Source organism: Arvicola amphibius, chromosome 15 (genome assembly GCF_903992535.2).
Source record: "Arvicola amphibius chromosome 15, mArvAmp1.2, whole genome shotgun sequence".
NCBI classification, from domain to species: Eukaryota; Metazoa; Chordata; class Mammalia; order Rodentia; family Cricetidae; genus Arvicola; species Arvicola amphibius.
The window spans coordinates 51,001,899-51,025,551 of record NC_052061.1 but is presented as its reverse complement, the minus strand read 5'-3'; the positions used below and the strand labels follow the sequence as shown (position 1 = coordinate 51,025,551).

At 49.6% G+C, this 23,653-nt stretch overlaps 1 protein-coding gene across 1 annotated transcript in view; it reads right to left on the bottom strand.

Moving 5' to 3' along the window:
* The window catches only part of Disc1 (DISC1 scaffold protein), a 185,293-nt gene that overhangs the window by 134,667 nt on the left and 26,973 nt on the right, over positions 1 to 23,653 (bottom strand). Inside the window, exons 5-6 of the mRNA XM_042054212.1 lie at positions 18,432 to 19,411; positions 16,569 to 16,638 (exon numbers count right to left, since the gene is read on the bottom strand). Coding sequence (XP_041910146.1) covers positions 16,569 to 16,638; positions 18,432 to 19,411 — 1,050 coding nt within the window. The remainder of the gene's footprint in view (positions 1 to 16,568; positions 16,639 to 18,431; positions 19,412 to 23,653) is intronic.

The window sequence follows — 23,653 nt, the reverse complement described above, 5'->3', positions numbered from 1 at the left end:
TTGGTGGCACTGTTTTTCCTATTAAACTGAGCATGGCATCCAATTAGTTCCTATGAATAGACTCTTCATGAGCAATCTGCTCCGTTGGTGTTTTCATAAGAAATTAGCTGGACACATCTGCTCACCAGAGCCTGAAAACCACAGCTCATTCACCCTCTTAATGGCTGGTTCTTGCAACCTGTAATCTCTTCAGACTCCACTGCCTTCTGCTGAGCAGTTTTTAGTATATTCGTCTCTCACCCAATTCAGGATGTGGGGCGCGTTATTGAGCAACCGCTGTCATCGTTGTTGTTAAAGTATAGTGTGAGCCCGTTGGTATGGCTAGTCCTTCCCGGAATGGAAAATGAAAGACACCAAGTTCTGCTCTGTGCACCGTGCTGAGCAGACAGAACAAGAGGCATAGCAGTGTGAACAGTTTAAATTCTTTGGCTAGTATTAAGGGATATAAGGTACAACAGAATGGTCAAATAAATAAAAAAAACTTTAGAGGATTAAATGATTTCAGTAGCCTGAGATTTTTCCAATTAGGATGAAATCTAATTAGAAGGAAGAAGACATGCTAGAACGCTACTTTCTAGAAATAACACAGAATGAAACTGCAATCGTTGGGCTGAAGCAATGCAAGCAAAACAGTGACTTCCAAAGTTGAAGTGACGTTAGACACTGCGGGAGAGCAGCCAGCGGGAAGAAAGACTAAGAAAGGACTGTGATTCTGCATGCTGTGAGCCTTCGCAAGAGCTGGCTCTAAGTACTGCACCTGTAAACAGCCAGAAGAAGCCAAAGGGCAGACATCCTTCCTCCAGCTCCTCAGAATGCCATGCCAATTGGAGAAAGTAAACTAAGTTTATGGGAATGTTTTCTGAGGGAAAATGCAAGAGAAAGTAGCTGCAAGAGACACTGAAGGCTCTCTCTAGAACCCGCCAGATTCCTTCAATGGGCCCCAAGTGGCAAAAAGACATAATCCATGGCCATCAGGCCCAGGTGCCGGCCTAAGAACAGAGAGAGCCAAGAGCCTCCTGAACTGTGAGGACAGACAGCAGCCAGGACTCTGGTTAGGTGTTAGCGTGTGCCTTCACCAGGGGGAACAGCCAGCGGGTACTTCTACAGGACTCTGTTAGGTGTTAGCGCGTGCCTTCGCCAGGGGGAACAGCCAGCGGGTACTGGACTGAAGATCCAGTGAACGATGCAAAGGAGAGTGTGTGTTTCTCTGCCTCTGCAGAGAGAGTCCTCTAATGTGAGAAGAAATTCAAAAGTAAAGGTGACTTGTTTTTTTCTACTAGAGCTGAGTCCTAGATCCAGCCAGCTGACCTCCCAATCTCTGGGTGATTCTCATCTCTAAGATCAGTGTGTTCATCTCACATAGGAGACTATTAACACTCGCCCACCATGTGCCACCAAATTATTGCTAAACAACGGCCCCAAAATGCCCATAGACACTTTTAAAAGCCGCAGGAGTTACAGTCAAACAGACTGTGTTGATGGACATTAACTCCCCTCGGTGACATCACGGCTTTGTCTTAGCATTCCCACTTCTGTGATGCAATATCAGGACCGAAAGCAAGCTGGGAAGGAAAGGCTTACACTACATCACTGTCCATCACTGAAGGAAGCCATACAGGAACTCAAACAGGCAGGAACCTGGAGGCAGGAGCTGAGTCAGAGGCCGTGGAGAAGTGCCGCTTATTGGCTTGCTCAGTCCCCGAGGCCGGATGTCTCAGCTGGTCTTCAGCATATGCTAGAGTCCTAAAGACGGAGGCTCTGGTGCCAGTGGAGGAACAGACTGGCAAGCAAGGTGAGAGCAAGCAGGCAAAGAGCAAAAGCTTCCTTCTTCCATGCCCTTATGCAGGCTTCCAGCAGAAGGTGTGGCCCAGATTCGAGGTGGGTTTTCCCAGCTCAAACAATCTGGATTAAAGGTGTGTCTTCCTACCTCAAAGATCTAGGTTAGAAGTGGATCTTCCTATTTCAAAGTAAGCAAAATTTTAAATTAAGCACACTCCTAGGTGTGCCCTCCATTTAGGGGTTTGAGTTAATTCCAGATGTAGTCAAGTTGACAACCAAGAATAGCCATCACAGACACACGCTAACACCTAACCAGAGTCCTGCAGAAGTACCCGCTGGCTGTTCCCTTGGTGAAGGCACAGGCTAACACCTAACCAGAGTCCTGGCTGCTGTCTGTCCTCACAGTATGAACTATCTGTGAGTATGAACTATCCCTGCAGGCTCATGTCTTAAACCCTTGATTCCCAGATGGTGGCGCTATGCTGGGGGGGAGGGGTTAGGAATTGGGGGGCGGGACTTAGCTGGAGGAAGTACTTCACAGGGCACAGCCTTGCTGACTCTATTCTCCCTAGCTCCTTTCCTCACTTGCTAGTCGCTAGTCCCATTGCTGTGACCGTTTCCCAAGTAAATGGGGTCAAAGCACCCTGGGTTGAAACCCTCATAAGCTGAGAGCCAAACTGCAACCCTTTCTCCTTTAAGTTGCTTCTGTTGGGTTTTGTGATTATAGAAGAAAAAACAAAAAACAAAACAAAAAACAAAAATGTGGCTGCCTTGCCCAGTGCTTTTACTTCTCATGTGTAAAATGCATACCCTACTCCTGTCACCCCCACCTTTTTCAATCCACACGACCGGCCAAGGTTTCCACCGGCACCCAGGCTCTGCGCCACCTGCAAGTCAAAAAGTCCTTCAAGAAACATTGGGACACATGGACAAATTCTGTCGTACACATTAGCGCCGCGTCAGGACAGGAAATGGGGGTGGTGACAAGCACGTAATACAAGATTAAGGTTAGAGGCACAGGTGTCCACAAAGCAAGGAAAACGAGCACACAGGAAGACGGGGTGGGATGGGAAAGCCACTTTTTCACCGGTCATCGCTTGCTACGCTCGGCTGTCTTACCATCACTCGGACGGCCAGAAACAAGAGGAAGAAGGCTTGCTTGAGCTAGAGTGTCCAGAATAACATTGTGTTGCTAGATATCAGGTTTCAAGTGCATTATCAGGGCAGCCTATTCCTGGTTAATTCTGCCAAATATAAGTGGTCTTTCCTGGGATAACCCCACAGCTACATGCAGGGCAGGGTATAGCATCACCGATGACCCATATCGACCAAAAGCTAGGAAAGCATATAGGCTGGGGAGAGGGATTCATTGGTAAATTGCTCGTGCTGCAAGCATGAAGACCTGAGTTCGAATCCCCAGAATCTACATAAAAAGCCGGGCACAATGCAGCACACCTGCAATCCCAGTGATGAGACGGAAAGCAGAGCCAGCCAATTCCCTCAGAGCTGGTGAGCCAGGGAGAGACCTGTCTCAAACAGCCAAGCGCTAGGAACCCGAGGACTGACAGCCAAGGCTGTTCTCTGACCACCATGTGTACAGCACGCATGCACACACCTGCACCCTTGTGTGCACCCCACACAAGCATATGTGTGCAACAATGAAGGGATGCATGTGGGATCATGCAAGCCCATCCACCATTCTTCTACTGGAACATTCTAAAAAGACCCTGAGTCAGAGCAGAGCAACAGAGATGGCTGTGAGCCCACAGTGCCACCTGCGGAGCTGAACGCTGGCCGTGACGGCAGTGATGCCACCGGTCTCTGTGTTGATTGCTCCACAGGACATTGTCTTTTTGCTATGTGAGAGGCCACATCTCTTCCCTGTCTCCTAAGCATCCACAAAGAGAAGTGTCTGGGGAGCTCACATGGACCCAGGGAGGCAGACTGACGTCTACAGTGGGAATATCCAGGAGCCAGGCTGGGCAGCATAGATCAGCATCCCTGGTTTCTTGCTGGAGGCTGGGACCTTGAACAAATCTCCCACTCAGCTCCTCTGGAGCCCAAAGCTTACAAGGCAGGTTCCAAGAAAAGGCCTAAGAGCATCCTTGCCTTAGCTGATAACTATTTTTATCCTGTCGAAAGTGTTCTATCTGAGAAGGCAGAGTCGGGCGGAGGGGCAAGCAACATTTTTCCAGAAGGCTGGTCCACATCACTAACAAATGAGCTGCCTAAAGTAACAAGAAGAAAACAAGCACAAAGTCAGTCCTTCCTCCTGGAGGTCACTGGTACAGACGTGGGACCCACTAGGCCATGGAAATTCCATTGTTCGGACATTGGCACCGGGTACGGCAAACTTGTCGTGACCATGCACTGCAGGTCCTCTGGGTGAGCAGACAGGTAAGAGGAGGGAGGAAGGGAGGGCAGGATGAAGGCAGAATTCCTGTGGCTACAAAGTCACCTGCCAAGGATGAGAGAGAGGCAAGAGAGATCTGATTCTGTGAAGGACAGTGTCTAGGGATACCAGGATCCAATCTGTTGGGCAGTATGGCCAGAACAAGTCACATTACAGAATAAAGTCAATATTTTGGAATGTTTGTTCTAGGCTGATCATCCCAGGGTTCTGTAAGAAGAGCCAGCCATGGCCAGTGTGTCCAATCTCATCCAAACAGTGCAGGAAGCGGGGAGGCAGTTAGCAGCCCACAGCCCAGGGTCTACCTGTCCACTGTTTATAGCAGGCACGTATTGTCACCAAAGGGGATGGGGGTTTAGTTAAGGCCCTGGAGGCCCAGAGTACAGTTCTTGTAGCCAACATGAATCCCCTGCTTTTTCATTCTCGTTCCTTTTGTTGTTCGGGGACAGAGTCTCACTGTGTAACCCAGACTATCCTTGAACCCTAAACTCTCCTGCCTCCACTCCTCGGAGCTTGGGATCATGGATGTGGTGATTAGGAATGACTGGCAGCTTGTCAGGCTCTCCCATGGTTAACTGCCATGATTGGAACCAACAGCTGGCCCCTACAAGGACTCCCTGAAGAGCTAATGAGAATCCTCTGCGGTGACCTATGGGATAGTTTCAGAGGGAGGGACACAACCGGTTCCTAAGAGGAGTTTCCTCCACCAAACCCATTGCCCCTGCTTCCCCAACCATGCCCAGTACCAATTCTTCCCTGAAACAGTCCAAAAAGATAAACAAAATTCACACTTGAGCCCTCCTGGGAAACTCAGGGAAAACCCCTGTGGTGGAAACTACAGGAAGCAAGCAAACTTCAGAGAAAAGCAAAATTCAAGTGATATAAAAGAGAGAAGAAAACACCCCACCATGTCCCTGAGAAAGAAGGAGAGAGCTGCCGGGTAGGGTGACAAGCCACTGCAAGCGGGGAGGGGAGGGTGACGCAAAAGAATCAAGCATCTGACAATTACAACTCATTATGAGCAAATCTCACTTCAAACCAAACTCCCCGAAGAACTAATTTATGCTAAATGTGCTCCAGTGAGTCGGGGAAGCCACCCCTGGGCACACGGACGTTCTTCCTGCACTCCGAGGCTGACAGCAGTGCCTGGTGCCCATCTCCCTCCAACAAGCTCTCGTCAAGCCCGGGCTCTGCCAAGCCTGTCCATAACAACTGATCCCAAATTACGGCACAAGCTGGCACTCTGTACAAAGGTCAAGTGGAAAACTGTCCCCTCTGTCCTGTCACTGTCGTCAGGCTTTGAAAGGTCATTCCACTCGACCCATTGTCATGTCAGAAAATAACTTTGTCTACTGCGACATGTGAAACGCCCCCTTCATACAGGCGTCCTGACTTCTTTTCGTACTCCCTAACATAGAGCTGGGCATTCTCGGTGTATGGGAAGCGGGAAACTGGGTACCAGCAAGACTGAGCGGGAAAACAGAGCTATGAGCTGGTGACTCTTCATCGTCTCTTCAGACCTAAGCCTTCTTCTAGGTCTGTCCTTGTGGCTAACAGCCACTCGGTTGCTCGTTATTTTTCTTTTTGCAGTGATAGAAACAAAGTGAGGAAGGAAGGAAGGGCTTATTCTGGGTAGGGGCTCAAGGAGGGGCCGCTGGGCAGCAGGCGTGTGAGGAGGCTGCTCATAGCGCCTTCACAGTCAGGAAACAGAGAGGTGAATGCCAGTGTGTCCCTCCACTTCTCCTTATTTTATTTAGTCCAGGACCCAAGTCCACAGAATGGTGCCCACCTGTATTCTGGGTGGTTTTCTCTCAGGAGTCAAGTCTTTCAAAAAGATTCCCCAAAAATCCAACCCAGGTGACAATGGGATAAACCATCTGTCTTAGTCAGTGTTCTACGGCTCTGAAGAGACACCACGACCATGCGACTTTTATAAATTCATTGGGGCTGGCTTGCATTTCAGACGTTCAGTCCATGGTTGTCATGGCGGGAAGCGTGGCAGCAGGCAGGCAGATGCGGTGCTGGAGAAGGAGCTGAGAGTTCTACATCCAGATTCACAGGCAGCAGGAAGAGAGAAACACTGGGCCTGGCTTGAGTCTTTGAAACCCCAAAGCCCACCCTTGGTGACACACTTCGTCTAACAAGGCCACACTTCCTAATCCTTCTCAATTAGGGCCACTAATGAACAAACATTCAACTCCCATGAGCCTTTGGGGGCCATTCCTACTCAAATCACCACACTGTCACAATAGGTGCCATATGTAAGTCCAGTTATAGCATGAGCTAATTCTCCAAATGAATTAGCTCACTAGCATGCTGCCCTGTTGACAGATGGGAAATAGAGCCTAAGAGCTTGTAACATCTGTACTAGTTTATACCGCCTGCTGTGATGGCAGAACCTGATTCTGTTGTCAGATATTTTTAAACTAGATTGACCTTAAGGTTCTGAAATTCTATGATTATGCTGCTCATATAATTATCTACTATTAATAACCATAAGATGACAATAACGAAAGCTGGGTATATGGTTCAGTTGCTAGCATGGTTACCTAGCATGCATGAAGTTCTGGGTTCAATTCCCCCAGCGCCACACAAACTGGGCACACTTATACACAACTATAATCTCAGCACTCAGGAGATAAAGGCAGGAATATCAGAAATCCAATGTTATCATTTACTACATAGAGAGTTGAGGCCAGCCTACACTGCATGAGACCCTGTCTCATAACAATACAGTCATTACTATTTGTAATAAGCTGCATTCCAAACACTTATTCCTCAATGGGGAACTTTGACTAGCACCATGCTGGAAGGTAGGGTTAAAATCAGGCAAGTAACAAGCTAATAATTTAAAATAATAAAAAACCTATCTCCTGAATATATTTAATTTTATTTATTATGTTATTTTGCCTTTAAAACTAGAAAGAAATATAAATAGGGTCTCTCCTCTCCCTGAGAAGCTCAGCCAAGGAGAGAGCCAACAGCTGTATCAAGTATAATATGTAGGGGGACAAACATTAAAACACTAACCCCAGGGCAGGTGGGTCTCCTCAGACCTAGGACAGAGAAGGGATGGTACGTGTTCATAGGTGTGTGGTATGGGTTCTCCAGAGCAACTAGGGGAGCAGGCAGAAGAATAATAGGATAGAGAAAATATTGTTAGGATAGGGTGAGGATTGCCTGGCCTACTTTGACACCTGTCCTAGTAACAATGTGATGGGGAGGTGGGGACGGTCCTGGCTAACACCTGCCCTACTCACAGTGTGATCAGGACAGGTGGAGACGGTCCTGGCTAACACCTGTCCTAGCCACAGTGTGATGAGGGGAAGTGGGGACTGTCCTGGCTAACACCTGTCCTAGCCACAGTGTGATCAGAGGAGGTGGGGACAGTCCTGGCTAACACCTGCCCTACTCACAGTGTGATCAGGACAGGTGGAGATGGTCCTGGCTAACACCTGTCCTAGCCACAGTGTGATCAGGGGAGGTGGGAAGGGTCCTGCCTACTTTTATGTCAGCTTGACACAAGCTAGCATCATCTGAAAGAAAGGAACCTCAATTAAGAGAAAATGCCTCCATAAGATCCTTCTTTGGGGATTTTCTTAATTAATGGTTGATGGGGAGGGACCAGCCCATTATGTATGGTGCTATCCCTGGGCTGGTGGTCCTGGGTTCTATAAGAATGCAGGCTGAGCAAGCCAAGAGAAACAAACAGTACCCCTCCATGGCCCCTGCATCAGCTCCTGTCTCCAGGTTCCTGCCTGCTTCCTGCTGCGCTTGAGTTCCTGTCCCGACTTCCTTCGGAGATAGACTATGATGGGGAAGTGGAACCTGTAGACCTTTCCCTCCCAGGTGTGGTGTTTCAGTCGGGTTTCATCACAGCAATAGCAGCCCTCAGACGAGAAGAGAAAAAGCCTTAAGGTGGGGCGCTATGTGCAGGATGAACCGAGAGGTGAGACCAGAAGCCAGGGATTCATGGAGAGACCCGTGAATTAGTACAACCAGATAATGCGAGGTCGCAGATAGAAAGAAAGACACTTGTGGGAAAGACACAAATCTACAAGCTGCCTAACCTCACAGTCCGGCAAAAGGGAAGGTCCAGACAAGCCCCAGCCCTGTTTATTACGGTAGGGAGCTAAGCACGTGGAGCTGGGCTGGGGTAGGGATAAGACAGTGGTGCTACAGTGGTGTGTGCAAACACAGCCGTGGGGTCTGAGGATGGACATGCTAGGCCCCAGGATTACAAAGGAAAGTGGTACGCCAACTTAAAATCCTTTCTTACTTATTTAGAAACTGTCAGGAACCAGGATACAATAAAAAAAAAAATACAAAAACCCTCAGGCAACCAAGCAAGGAGGTCACAGAACAGTCCACTGAGTGTCTCCATGGCAGCGTGGAGTTGGGGGGTTGGAGACAGTCGGTGATGGTACCCGACAGATGTTCCTTCTTTGCTGCTCCTCATTTTACTCCCCATTTGATCTTGACTCCAAACACGAGCCTGGTCACCTTGACACACTAGTCTGCCTTTCGTCTTGGCAAAATGAGATGGCCAGCTGTCTGGGAGAAGGGCTCTCAGGAACAGTGTGAGCAGGGGAGGCGGGCTTGGCCCCTAAGGACTGTGCCAGGGCTGCTAATCCCCCCCGCCAGCCACAGGCACACATGCAGATCAGGGAAAGGGCTTTTCATGTACGTTGCCACATGTGCCACCGAGATGCTCACTGGTACTTCTCAGAGTCCACTTCCCTGCAACTGAAGACGTCAGTGAACTTCCAAATCATTATTTACACACACACACACACACACACACAAGTTGTTGTTTTCTCCAGGAAACTTTTTTTAAAAAGCCCCAGGGGTCCATTTCCCGAGGACGGTTTGTTAGCTGTAATAAAGATACTCTGCCAAAGCAACTTTAGGAAGAAAGGCTTTGGGGCTCAGGGCTAGGTTACAGTCTGTCCTGTGGGAAGTCACAGCAGCAGGAGCCCGAGAGAGCTGATGGCTCTGTATGGACAGTCAGGAAGCAGAGAGCAAGGGATGCCTGTGACTGAGCAGCTCCCTTCTCCATTGATACTGTCTAGAATCCCAGCCAGGGAATGGTACCTCCCACAGTGGGCAGGTCTTCCCACCTCAACTAAGGCGATTCAGATAACCCCCCATGAGCATGCCGGGAGGCCCATCTCCTGCAGGATTCTAGATTCTTCTCAAGTTGACAATTAAGCTAACCATCACAGATGGGACCTTTAGAGCAATCACATCCCCACCCCAAAGACTTGGGAGAGGGTGCAGCAGAAAGCCAGCTTCAGATGGAGTTAGGTCTAGAGGAGACAGCCGCTGAGACACAGGAAGCGCCAGCACAGGTAGGCACCATGAGTACTGCAACGCTTCACTAGATAGATACCAAACTGAAACAAATGCCTGGACAATCCATATGAACAAAGAGCCGTCCAGAGATCCGCGGCACAGAGCCAAGGCGAAGGCAAAGCAGTGTAGCATCATCTTTATGTAGAGGAAGCAGGCCACACAGTTTGTAAGAGTTCTTGATGTAGGTGTGTCTTCTATTTAACTGATGATTTCATCGGTTAATTAATAAAGAAACTGCTTGGCCTGATAGGTTAGAACATAGGTGGGTGGAGTAGACAGAACAGAATGCTGGGAAGTTAATCAGATGCCGTGCCTCTCCTCTCTGAGACAGACGCCATGAAGCCAGCCACCAGGTCAGACATGCTGAATCCTTCCCGGTAAGACACCACCTCGTGGTGCTACACAGATGGGTTAAAGCAAGATATGAGAATTAGTCAATAAGAGGCTGAAACTAATGGGCCAGGCAGTGTTTCAAAGAATACAATTTGTGTGTTGTTATTTCCAGGGCTGAGCTAGCTATGCGGGAGTCGGGCGGGACGAAAAGCAGGCCTGCTGGCCTCCTCACTACAAGTTCTAAAGGGAATGGCGACAAGGTTGTCAGGGGATGGTTCATCATCCTCTCTGCCCACAAGGGCAGAGTCCACAGAACCACAGAATAGCAGGTGCCCACGGGGAGTGGGAAGTGTCCTAGGACAGAGCACCTCCCCTTTGGTGTTGTCGCCATCTGGGTTCCCCTTTCATTCTGTCCCTTTCCATCTCCCCTCCCCCAAGCTTCAAAACCGAGATAATCAAGCCTGGGTATGGTACCGTACCTGTAATCCCAGCTGTTTGGTACCGCACCTGTAATCCCAGCCGTTTGGTACCGCACCTGTAATCCAGCTGTTTGACAGACTGAGACAGAAGGGTCAGGAATTCAAGATCAGTGGGTTATACCATGAGATGCCATCACAAAGACAGATAACTTCCTAGTTTCTGACTGTTTGCTGTAATAAACACTCTAATCAAAATCAACTTAGGGAGGAAAGGATTTATTTGGCTTACACTTGCAGAACACATGCCCTTTGTGGAGGGTTGTCAAAGCAGTCACTCCATCAAGAACCCCAGGCAGAAACCATGGAAGAATGCTGTTTGCTAGCTGGCTCGCACGGGCTCGTACTCAGCTAGCTTTATTATACAGCCCAGGACCACTGCCTAGGGAATGATGCCATCCACAGTGGGCTGGATCTTCCAGCATCATTAACAAGACATTTAATCAAGACAGTTACCCACAGACATACCCACAAGCTTCTGATCTAGGCAGCTCTCCTGTTAGATGAGTCTAGGCTAAATCAAGTTGACAATTAAAAATTAGAACGAGGACAATAATCGATGTTGGGGCTCCCTTAAACCCAAGAAGAGCTACAATTTTATTTTCTCAGTGTCACTCAGTGTCATCCAGCAGAGCACCAGAAAATTAACAAGAAAAACAAGATCCTGAAATCCACCCTGGAGAGCAGAAAAACCCATTTGCTAAGATGTTAAGAATATCCAAACTTCAAACACTCCACCACAATTTGCATGCTTTGAGATATAGTTCACTCTACTGCATTTACAAACTTATTTTTGCATCTTTTATTTTTTTTTTTTTTTTTGGTTTTTCGAGACAGGGTTTCTCTGTGGCTTTGGAGCCTGTCCTGGAACTAGCTCTTGTAGACCAGGCTGGCCTCGAATTCACAGAGATCCGTCTGCCTCTTTCCTCCCGAGTGCTGGGATTAAAGGCGTGCGCCACCACCGCCCGGCTTATTTTTGCATCTTGAAAGAAATCAGATCATGTACAATGAGCTTCTTATTGCCACATAGAAAATAAAGTACCATATTATCTCGTCCTGCCTTCTGCTTGTTCCTGGTGCTAACTGCCAGCTGAGGTTATTCAAAGTCTCTGTTTCCTGTGGCTTCTAACACATATGGGCTAGAGGAAGAAAGGGGCCCGCTCCCTCCAAGCCCTGGGCTGTGGGCACGTATACCCAACACCATCACTTTTACTCCTCCCACGCCAGGGAACAGGTGTATTGCTTCTGTTTTATCCCGGAGCGAACAGGTGTCTGAGAGCAGACAGCAGGGCACACAGCAGCTACTGCACTGACACCCTGTCTCCTGGCCCATCCCGGGACGCTCTACTGCGCTAGCCGGACCATCCCCATCCAAAGAGACAGAGGGAGACATTAAATATTTCACAACTCATTTCCCGATACCGCAACTGAAAACATACAGAAAAGGAAAGCAAACACATAAATGCATTATCAGCAAATGCTTCACGGCTCATGAAGGTGTTTTTTAAGGGTTTCGGGTTTTGAATACGTTAATTGTTTCTGTCACTTCGTGCAAAAGTAGAAGAGTTGGAACACTCTGCCATCAGAAGCTATCAATCAGTCAATTCAATTGCTGGTTGTGGTCCAATCACTCTTTATTATAATACGCATAATACCCAGCTAATGGAGCCTTTCCAGAGCCCCACATACAAACCCTCTTTACACTGTCGTGATCAGACATCAATCAAGGGCTACTTTGTGTATTAGTTCATTGCTGTGACAGAAAGAACTTAGCGAGGAGAGGCTTGTTTGGGCTCATAGTTCAGAGGAGACCATCCATCACCGCAGGGACGCATGGAAGTGGGGGTGGCTCTTCTCTGCAACAGGGAAGCACGGAGCTGCTGGTCACCTTACTGCATCAGGCAGGAAGACACCAGGAACAGAAATGAGGACCAGACTAAAACCCTCAAGACCTGTCCCAGTGACCCCCTCCCTCCAGTGAGGTTCTACCAGGTAAAAATTCACAACCACCCCCAAAAGAGTGTTACCAGCTGGGATCAAATGTTACACACACACACAAACCTCCAAGGACATGAGATTTTGCTTCCTGGGGAAGAGTAGGACAAAAGTCTCTGAGAAACTGGCAACCAGAGGAACTTAAAACAAATCTGTGAGAGCAGGCTTGGACGTAGAGAGATAGAACTAATATAGATATAGACGTAGATACAGCCCTAAGTCACACTGCTTCATACAATCCAGCAAAGGACTTGGAGATACCGTCTAGTATGAATGCTTCCTGGGGTGGCCCCACCATTCAGCCACCACGGGGTGCATTAGCACAAGCCTAGTGCCGCAGCCAGCCACACCCTCATCTCCACAGTGCATTTTGCCACACCCCTCGACCTCTCTATGAAATGCAGCCTGCAACAGCCCTTGGCTTCGCTGTCCAGTTTGCTGCATCCCTCAGCTCCATGGTGCAGACCCCATGGTGCATTCTGCTGTGTTCCTCAGCCCCATGTTGAAGCCTGCAGAGCCCTCTTGGCTCCACGGTGGAGCCTTGCACTCCGCTCTGCTCCCTGCTGCAGCCTGCTGCAGCCTGCTGCATCACTCAGCTCCAGGGTGCACACCTGAACAGCACGCCACGATGCTAATCACTGTATGCAACTTGATAAAGAAAAAATATGTAGCCAACTGTAACACAATGCAAGAATTTGCACACCTGAATATATCTAAACATAGAAACAGTACTATAAAACCACAACATTCAGGTTTTTCCTAAGGTGTAGTGGAGGATGGAGAAGCTGCTCAGCAGTTAAGAGCTTTAGTGCCCTTGTGGAGGATCTAAGTTCAGCTCCCAGCAAAGCTCTGGCCTCCATATACTCGCACATATACACACATGAACATACCACACACACACACACACATGAACGCACACACATATTGCGGGGAGGTAAGATCCTGAGATTTTTGCTCCTCCCGTCTCACAGCCCCTCCTTGCTCATTTGGGGAGCAAAGTGACAGACATGGTTACAGTGGGCATAAATCAGGTGCTGACAGAATACGTTGTGGAGATAAATCAGGAAGAGCAACATGGAGGATCCTTGTGGGCAATCTTGTCCTCCCTTCAACTATGTCCTAGAGTTCTCTTCCATACCCCAGGCTCCGAGCAGTGGTCTCTCCCAAGGTCTCATTCTCGCCCTTCAGCCCCCACAGTCACAGGGCGAGCATTAATACAATGAAGCCGGAGTGTCTTTTGGAAAAAGACCCTAAGCAAACATCGAAAGTATTATTCTTTCTTCCCCAAGCCTTCCCAGCTGTTGGCAAAGATGAAAGAAATGTGAACTTGGCTTTCCTGGAGAGGGAGCGATGGAATCAGAATCCTTAGGGGGTTTCCCAGGAGGCATGGCCGAATAAACGCGCTGTGATTTTGATTAGATAAAACATGGAACTTTCTATTCTCTGCCAACCACATCTTTCTCTGGAGCCCACAGCGAAAGTAGAAAGAAAGAGAAAAAGAAACAGACACCAGGGGACATATTGCCGTCCTGTGGCTTTCCTACGTGTGCACAGGCACACACAATTGTTGCGCAGCCTTCCCCGAGATAAAGACAAAGTATGCCGTTGTCTACACACAAAAAGAAACGAAGTTTATACAGGACGAGTGGACAAATCACAACAGATCTTCCAGTGTTTTTACGAACCCTGGAGATACTAGGTGAGAAATAAAGTACATTCCTGGGTCTTTCAACAAATCTCATTACAACAGGGACTCCTCGGTGTCGGCTGAGGTCCCACTGACCCGAATCCCATCATCTATGAGAATTCACAGATCCCCTGTGTTAGTTACTGTTCTTGCTACTCTGTTCTAACAGAAGAAACTCAAGGAAGGAAGAGTTTATTTGAGGGATTTCAGTTCACTGTGGTAGTGGTGGTGGTAGTCCATGGTGGTAGGAGCATATGGCAGGGGGTTACTAGGAGTGGGTCTTTGAAAGATACGCCCACTTTGGGATTTGGTCTGTTTTCTCTGCCTTCTGGTCAGCCATGATGCAAGACCCTGTACCATATGCTCCTGCTGCCATGCACAACACCGCCACTACTGTGACGAACCCGGGGTAGCAGAATAAACAGATGCTGGGCCATGAGCAGCCCCAAGTGCTTCCTCCTCACTTCCTCTAACTGGTGATAGTGTGGGTACCAAGACATCTTAATCCTTCCTGAAGCATTTACTGAATATCCAGTGACCAGATGCACACGTCACAAGGCAGCTGGGCAGGCCAGAGGCTCGGGCAGGATGAGAGTGCTGTGTGACTTACTGTGGACCAACCAACCTGTCCTCTCTGTACATTCCTAGGTCCCAGATAGCTGCCCTCACAAGACCCCCAGCCTCTGCCCCGGAGCCTGCCCCTCCATGGAAGAAACCCTACCGCCACAACTCCTCCATCTTCAGTTCCTGAGTCTTCTGGAAGCTGGAGAAAATGCACAGTGCGAGGTCCACCCCAGAAGCTCTGAAGGAGGGTACCCTTTCTTTCTGACTTCTCTGACAAGAGCATCATAATTTCATTCCCAAAGGGCGGCAGGAATATTTAAAGAAGGGGGGAGAAGTGAGGCCTTGGCTAGAAAAAGACCAGTGGGGGAACCAAGCCCAGAAAGGCCTTGGGGGGGTGGAGGGTGTGCATGGCTTCCATCCATGGAATGTAGCACTGTGGGAGCTATGACCTAAAGGAGGAGAGACTAAGACTCAGCCTTTGACAGTGAAAACAAACCCCTGCAATATTGCAATATCTCACAAGCATCAGAACCAGGGCTGCATTAGTGGGAGCATCAGAACCAGGGCTGCATTAGTGGGGGCATCAGAACCAGGGTTGCAGTAGTGGGGGCATCAGAACCAGGGCTGCATTAGTGGGAGCATCAGAACCAGGGCTGCATTAGTGGGGGCATCAGAACCAGGGCTGCATTAGTGGGAGCATCAGAACCGGGGCTACAGGAGTGGGAGCATCAGAACCAGGGCTGCAGGAGTGGGGGCATCAGAACCAGGGCTGTCTTTCACAGACACAAACCATTAATGAGCCCAGACCCAGGAAGAGTTGGCTTCTCTTCTACCCACAGTGTAGCCAGGACCCCAGGGCTACCGTAGAAGGTACTTCTGCTCACACCTTCCGCTCCCTCTGGCACTCATCCTTCACCCGGCACTGTGTGAAATCTGACGGCCTGAGGATGGTGGCCGAGGAGAACCTGAAAAACCCCGCCTTCGTCCTCAAGTCCTCTCAACCCCTGAGGAGCAGCTCAGTGGCACACACAGTCAGGACAGTGTGCACCTCTGTTCCTGGGAGGAACTGTCCCTCACAGATTGCAACATGGTCCCAATTCCAATGGCTCAAGGCACAGTCGATGGAGTAACAGAAACAGGCCAAGTGGTCGCAGCCTACTCATTGAGCTAACACTTTCGGAGAATCTTCTCGGCCAGTCCTGAACCCTAAAGCAGGCCACCAACTGGAGTATCTGTCAACACCACGGTTGTCTGGAGGATCTTTAAGTTAGTCTAAGCCCTCTCCCTTCACACACACACACACACACACACACACACACACACACAGCAGAGTTGTTAGGGCTCCTTTCAAATCAGCCACCCCTAAAACCTCCCCTTCTCTATCCATCTGTGCCCGGTCATCACCATTTCTGGCTCAACTCCTGTTTGGCTTCTCATTGGTCTCTCTCTGACCGGCTCCGCTCTCTCTTGGCCTCATATTATAACTTTGTCCTTCTTCTCTTGGATATTTTTGACCATGAGGGGTTTCATTGGCACTGTCTGCCATCTCCTAAATGCAATTCATGTCTCTAGCTTATCCTGGAGAGCATGAAGCCAGAAGGCCCCATAACGATGGCATCACCAACATCCGGCACCTCCCCCCCCACAACGCCCTGCTGTCCCCATGGGTGCCCAGTCGGTATAGTTCATGGATCTGTGCATCACGGGCAGGCAGGTGATGAGTTAGTTTGCTTCCTACAAAGCAGATCCTCACCTGTTCCTGGCCAATCGAAAAGTTCAGCCTACCATCGAGTGGTTGAAATCCCCAGACCAACAGGGCGGCAGGCTAACCGGCTGTCCCAGAGCAGAAACTCTCAAAGGAGTCAGCCACACAGCTCCCAGGATGAAGAAGGCAGAATCCGAGAAGGGGAGGAAAGAAGACAGAAGTCAAGGAGAAAGACGAAATGTCTACAAACAGATTCGAACTCACCTTTATCGTAATCACCAGCCTCAGTCGCTTTTTCTTGAAGTGTCTGAAGCTTTAAACTTAAGGTAGTGACCTGTGTTGGTTTGAATGGGGAAACATGAGACATAAATTACACGTAAGAAATTACACAGAGAGATAAATTATGAATAAATTCCAGTACGTTCATCTTGTGAAATCTAGGAGCGCCTAAGAGCTATTCAAAACTGGGATGTCCTGATGGCTTGAAGGTGAAGACCCCAGCTTCAGCCTGAGGACTCAAACTTGATCCCCAAGACCCACACAGTGGAAATGGAGACCCGGCTTCCACAAGTTCTTTGCTGACCTCTACGAAAGTACCATGACGCCCACATGCACATAAATAGAAAATCTAATAAGGAAATTAAAATCCTGAAAAGCAGTACCATTTTTAGAAGGGAAATTATTCTAAAAGTAAACTTCTATTCAAACTATTTTTTTTAAAAACCACATAAATATAAAGTTTTCCAATGCCAAATGCGTGTTTCTTTTTTAAAAAGCAAAAGATACTTGAACAAAAAGCATAATTTAAGCATGAAATCCCCAGAAATACTTAGAATGCTACAAATGCCACAAAGCTGTGCCATTATCGGCAGGAAGAGCTATGTGGAGAGAAGAAACACAGGCTGCAGGCCAAATGGCCTCTGTTCTAACCCTCAGAGCATAACCATGAAGGTAAACATGGGAACTCAAAGAGCAGCCGAGAGGAGCCAGGCATGGACCACAGTGGTCTCCAGGCCGGCCCAGGAAGGACTGCGGTCCTACTTGAAGGTGCTGCCATGGGCTGGACTTGTAACTCAGTGGTAGGCACCTAGCATGCACAAGGAAGGCCCTAGTTCTATCCCCAGCACAGGAAGCATAGAATGAGGAGAAGAAAGGAAGGATGAAGGCGTGGAGAGCCACCAGCAGCCACACCTTCCCTCCAGAACAACTTCCTAATGGGCTGCAGCTGGTACGTGCTTCTAAACAATGAAGCTGGGCATTGCAGAGATGGATCGGTCAGTAAAGCTCTTGCCTTGCAAGTGTAAGACCTGAGCTCAATGTTCAGAACCCACACAAGCATAGTGACCCATGCTTGGGACCCCAGCTTTGGGGAGGAGGAAACAGGAGAATCCCCGAGACTCACTGGCCTAAACGGTGCACTCCAGCAGTGACAGGAAGTTAAGACGACACCCAAGGTTGTCCTCCCCAACCTACACACACACACACTGTATGCATGCATGTAAGCACACATATGCATGCACACACATGCACACACATGCACACACACCAGAATAAAACAGTTTCTTTGTAGGAGGGACCCACACAGCCCTTCAGGCAAGTGAAGCAAAGCAGGGGAGGATGGGGCCCATTCCACGCTTTGCAAACTTGAGCTGACTGCCTCCCTAAACCCTCCCAGTGCCATATTTTATCACCTCTATTTACTGCATGGTCAGAGGGAGATAGCCTGAAGGAGTCTGCTCTCCCCTTCCACTAGGTGGATCCTGGGGTTCAAACTCCAGTGGTCAGGCTTGGCGGCAAGTGCCTTTAACCACCAAGCCACCTTGCCAGCCCCCATTTTCCTATTTCACAGCAGAGCTAAACCAAACAAACTGCACTGCAGGTCAGAGGTGGCGGAGAAGCGTCGGCCCAATCAGTGAGTCCATGCCAGCTCCTAAGCCGCACAGACAGAGAACAGAGGGCAGAGCATCCATGCTCAGAGGCAGAGGAGACAGAAGTGCCACCACATCTTTCCAGCCATCCATCCCAGGAGCCACTGCTGCTTCCAGGGACAACACTCAGTCAGCCAGCCCCACCCCCTGCCTCCACCCAGCCCTGAGTCGGAGTACCAGTCTCCTGAAGGACACACACCTCCAGCTGCCTGCGGTTGATCAGTAGATGGTCCTGCAGCCTGGGCTCCCATTCGCTGAGCAAAGCATCCCATCCTCTGCTACCTGCCCAGCCATTGCCCTGGTCACCCCACCCACCAGCTGAGGATGGATCCTGGGACAAGAAGCCAGTGTCCAAGGAAGAGACTACGCCACATTCTGGCTTGCTGTTGCTCCCTGTGACCTGATCCAAGTCCACCGAGCCTGGAGTAGCTTGAAGATTGAAGGTCCAGAGACATCGAGGGTCCTCACGGGATCTGTCTGAGCTAGACGCTTCAGCCGCCATCTCCTGGGAGCTCTGATGAAGGGATTCAGTGTCTCTGGATGGTAGGCAACCTTCTGCTTCTCCACGTTCTCCAGCAGCACCGAGGGAGAGTCGGATGAAGCTGAAGCAGGAAGTAAAGGTGTCTTGGGAGCCAGGAAGAGCTGGGATATCAGTCGGGCCATTCAACTCTGGTGCTGCCAGAGGCTTCACGGTCTCCAGGCCCTTTGATCCCTTGTTCCAGGCTACACCAAGGCTGGGGGCCAGGGATGTAGAGCTGTCTGAAGATAAAATGTCTTGACAACATCCACTGCCCCCAGGCCTACATGGTCCGGTCAGCTTCTCAGGTAGCTTGTTGCCATTTCTGGAATGAACCCCAAAGTACACTGATGTTTCTTTCACAGAGCTCTGAACTGGGTGCAGGTGGCCCACAGAGGCCACAGCAGGGGCAAGCGAGCTCTTGAGCAAAGGGCTGCCCACCACCTGGCAGCACCCGCTGGGGCTGGGGCCACACTGTCCAGCCTTGGGCTGTGAGTAGTGGGACTCCTGACCCGTCGGCCCTGCCGAGATCTGGCATGACATGCCCACTGCTGGAGAGGGGAACCCGATCCCAGGGCCGGCTGTGCTTCTCATGTAGCCTGGTCTCCGAGTCAGCCGCCGCCTCGGAGGGGCTGCTGCAGGCGGCGAGCCATGCACACTGTCTGAGAAGAGAAGAGAAAGCTACATGTTATTGACTCAGTAGGAACTGCATGTGGAGGAAATGCTAGACACACATGTCATCTGTGAGTACACCTGTCAAAGACACAGCATGAAAACTCTAATGGTCCCAATCCAGGCATAGTGGGACACATCCATAATACCAGTACTTGGGACGTGGAGGCAGAAAGATCAGGAAATCAAGGTCATCCTCACCAGCACGACACCTGCCTTAAAAAAAATTAAAAGAAAGGAAGTTGGTGCTCCTCTGCTGATGCCCAGCTCGGTCCAGCATCCCCGCCCTTGGTTGGCAGAGAAGCAGGCCCTGCTGTATGTCTAACAGTATGCCAGTACAGGTCCTGGGGACACAGCCAATGGTACATCACCATGCCCATCCCAGAGGGGGCTTGGAAAGCAAACCATCTGACTCCAAGACATCATCACAGGACTCCATCGTTCCTTCCCGTCACTAAGGGACGATGCTGGGATTTTCACCATCCAGCTACCCATGCCCCCACTTTCCCGGTGCATTCCTGAGGCCTTGGTGGCTGGCTGTGTACAAGACTGCCCAATCTTTCACCTCACACAGAAAACCACTGGGGCAGGGGCCTCCTCTGGCTACCCTGAAGAAACAGAAACAGCAGCAAATGTGAGACCAGACCCCACTGTCTGGTCCAATCTGACCACACCACCTGCTGACTGTGTGACCTTCCACAAGCTCTTCAAGTCCCCCGTGTCCAGTTTCCTCCTCAGTAAAGGGTGGGGGTACAGAAGGGCCCCTTGTGGAAGGTTTCTGTCAGTACTGGTGTAAACAGTTTAGAGCAGGGTCGGAAACACGTGAGGGTGATAAAAATGTTAGTTGCAGGCCTGGGGAGATGACTCAGTGGGTAAAGTATGCTGTGCAAGCAGGAGAACCCAAGTTCAATCCCCAGAACCTAGGTAAAAGTTGTCAGGCATGACGGCACACGCTTGAAATCCTGGTGCTGAGGAGGCAGAGAAACGAAGATTCATGAAATTCACTGACCAGCCAGCGTAGCCAAAATGATGAGCTATTGGTCCAATCATAGACTCTGCCTCAAAAATTAAAGATGAGAGTCTGGAGGGCGGGCTCAATGGTTAAGGTTGCAACTACGTACCAAGTAACTTTGCTAGCACCAACTTCAAAAACATGGACTAGAAGAACAGGCTTGCTCAGCCACACGCTATGCCAACAGAAATGCCCACAGCAGGTTTCCTAAGGCCACCATCTTCAACGACATCAACGACAGGCAGTCAGAACAGAATTCTGTTCCTTGTCATGATGTGACAGCATGTTTGGGCCATGATAGCCCTGGGGTGGTTGATGGGGGCTGGCCATTCTTCTGTCACCCTGCCAGGATGGGAGCCCCACCAGGGCAATGGAATACAAGAGGGGACAGAGGGAGCCCCAGGAGAACAGCTATCCCTCCCATCCCCTGTAAAACTGGCAAGAGATTTGCTAAAGAGCCAGGAATCCAAGTTACAGAGAACATTGAGTTCTGGTTGCAGAACTCAACAGAAAATGCTGACAGCTTCACATCCTGAGCAATGAGCCCTGTGAAACTATATAATCTTTGGGGCTAAAAGACTTCCAATTATTTTGTAACCCAAATACTATCACCTAAGTAACTCTCATGTTGTTCAAAGGCCAGTGCTAAATAGAGAATAACTTTCCAAATGCCTTGTGTGGTCTTATCTGTGTTGCCCTTCTGGGGTCCTGAGGCCATAAACACCAGTTGCTCTAGCCAGGGCCGTGTAATCCTGGAGAGCCACAGGCCTACTGCCCACAGGTTAAAGACAGACAAAGAAAAGTGTCTACCTGGCTAGGGACATGACTTCATGATAACACATCTGCCTATCACATAAGAGGCCCTGGATTCTAGCAGACACACACACACACACACACACACACACACACAGTCAAACACAATGGGACACAAGATAGACCTCACTCCTGCAGCTAACTACAGGCTCATATGTCCCATCTCCTGTGGAGGTGACCATAGGTGTTTATTCTAATGCTCAGGTACTAAACGGTAGAGGATTGGACAGAGACACTGACATCCAGGCCTGGAAGGAACTTCTGGAATGAGCTAGAAGGAGCAGAAGAAACCTCCGCAAGGTCCAGATCAGGTTGCTAGGAAGATTTCTAGCCTTCCACAACCAAAGTGTGCAAACCCCACCCCCACGCTACCCCCAACACACACATGATTTTATTTTTCTTCCTTTTATTTTTTTTTAATCTTGCTTTTGTTTGTTTCACTTTTTTTTTTCTCAGAGTCTTTGAAGTCCTCTGGGACCACAAATCAGTTCTCACTCATATATCCTTCCTGAAACATGACCTCATGGGTTTGTTCTGGCTGCAGCTGAGGAAGGGCTGCGATATGGCTCAGCTGGAGAAGGTCACACTTCCTCCTCACTGAGCACAGTCAGCTCTGGAAAGAGGCTCAGCCAGACAGGAAGGAAAGCAAGGCAGCACCAGGGTAAGGCCCAAAGTGAGGGCGCCGTGGGGTGGCCAGGAAACAGATGTGATGGCCCTGCTGTGGAAAAGACAGGGATGACTTCATTCTGCCCAGCTGACCTAGGAATAGCTGAGCCAGGAGAGAGGCCTGGAGCAGCCTCCTGCTCCAGAAGATTCAGAGGATTCTGGGGAGCAAAGCACAGAACCTCACCTCCCCCACCCAGCCCCATGGCTCTAAGAGTGAAGGGAAGGGACAGATAAGTGCTCGAGACCAATCTAGATGTCAAAGGGCCTCTCCGAATGGCCCAACAAGTCCCTGGAAGCTTGACTGGGAGAGTTGAGAGAAGGAGCTGGGCAATCGGGGGAGGAGGCAGGTTCTCAAGGAGGCCACTTAAAATCCAAGAACTAACGCTTTATCCAGAGAGCCTCAAACAGCAGCCGCTGCTCAGTCCAGATGAATCCTAGAGCCGCAGGAGGCTGCGCCTGTGTGACTGAAGCAACATCAGATGCTTTAAGCTGGCCACAGAGCTAAAGAGAACACGGGGGGGGGGGGGGACAGGAAACAGAGTTGGTCACGATTCCTGGCCAGAAGGAGCTCTGCCCCCAGCGGTAAAGCACGGCTGACTGTCTTCCTCTCCACCTACTCTGAGTTTGTGGCCACACAGAAAAGCCTTTACCTGACTACGAAATTTAAAACCAATAATGACAGAATTAGGTTAATTATTTCTTCCTCAGCTGCCCTGAGAAAGTGAACTTCAGCTTGTGCCCAAGGTTCTCATTGTCCTGGGTTGAGTGCAGTGCCCACGCTATCTCAACACGAACCCCTGGGACCAGAGTGGAGGGAGATGCTGAGCTTGGTGGAAAGTGGGGATGGACACACGTGCACTGACTGTCCCTTCAGACACGGATGAATCTCACTGGACTTTTGGAAAGAGGGGCCGCACATTAAGGCCATGATGAGTCGTTCAGTGAGAACCTCAAACTGATAAGGAAGGCTGAGGCCTTGTCTAGAAGCCTTCTCTTCCCACCTTGCTACCAGTACAGCACGAAGCCGCCAGACAGATGGCTGAGCAGTGAAGAAGGCACACTGCAGGCTGGAGAGATGGCTCCGTGGTTAAGAGCACAGGATGTCCTTCCAAAGGACTCGGATTCAATTCCCAGCACCCACACCGTGGCTCATGACTGTCTGTAACTCCAGTCCCAGAGGATCCAATGTCCTCTTCTAGACTCTGGGACTCTTTGGCACACAACCCTACACAGACCACACATATGCATATTGTTTTAAAAAATAATAAAGATAAATAATATTATAGCACAGAAAACACTACAGATAAAATAGCCAACCTTTCTGTCATTGCCATACCTGCAAACGAGCGCACAAACACATCCTCACATGAGCACCAGGGTGGGGAAGTGTGATGGCCGCTCTTGGTTGTCAACTTGACTATACCCAGGAATTAACCAAAACCCACAGCTGTGGACACAGCTGTGAAGGGTTTTCCTAAATCGATCACCTCCAGTGGCTCTTTGCCTGCTCGCCCTCCTCACACTGCCAGTTCATTCCTTCATGCAATTAGAGCCTATTTCTTCTGGATTCCAACATATGCTGAAGGCCATCTGTAAGACACCCAACCTTGTGGGCTGAACAACTATGGAATACTTAGACTTTCCACTGGGAGACAGTCAGGGTTGGGCTGGTCATTCTAATACAGCCCATTTTATATAGAGAGAATCATTCTATCGGTTCTGTTTCTCTAGAGAACCCTGC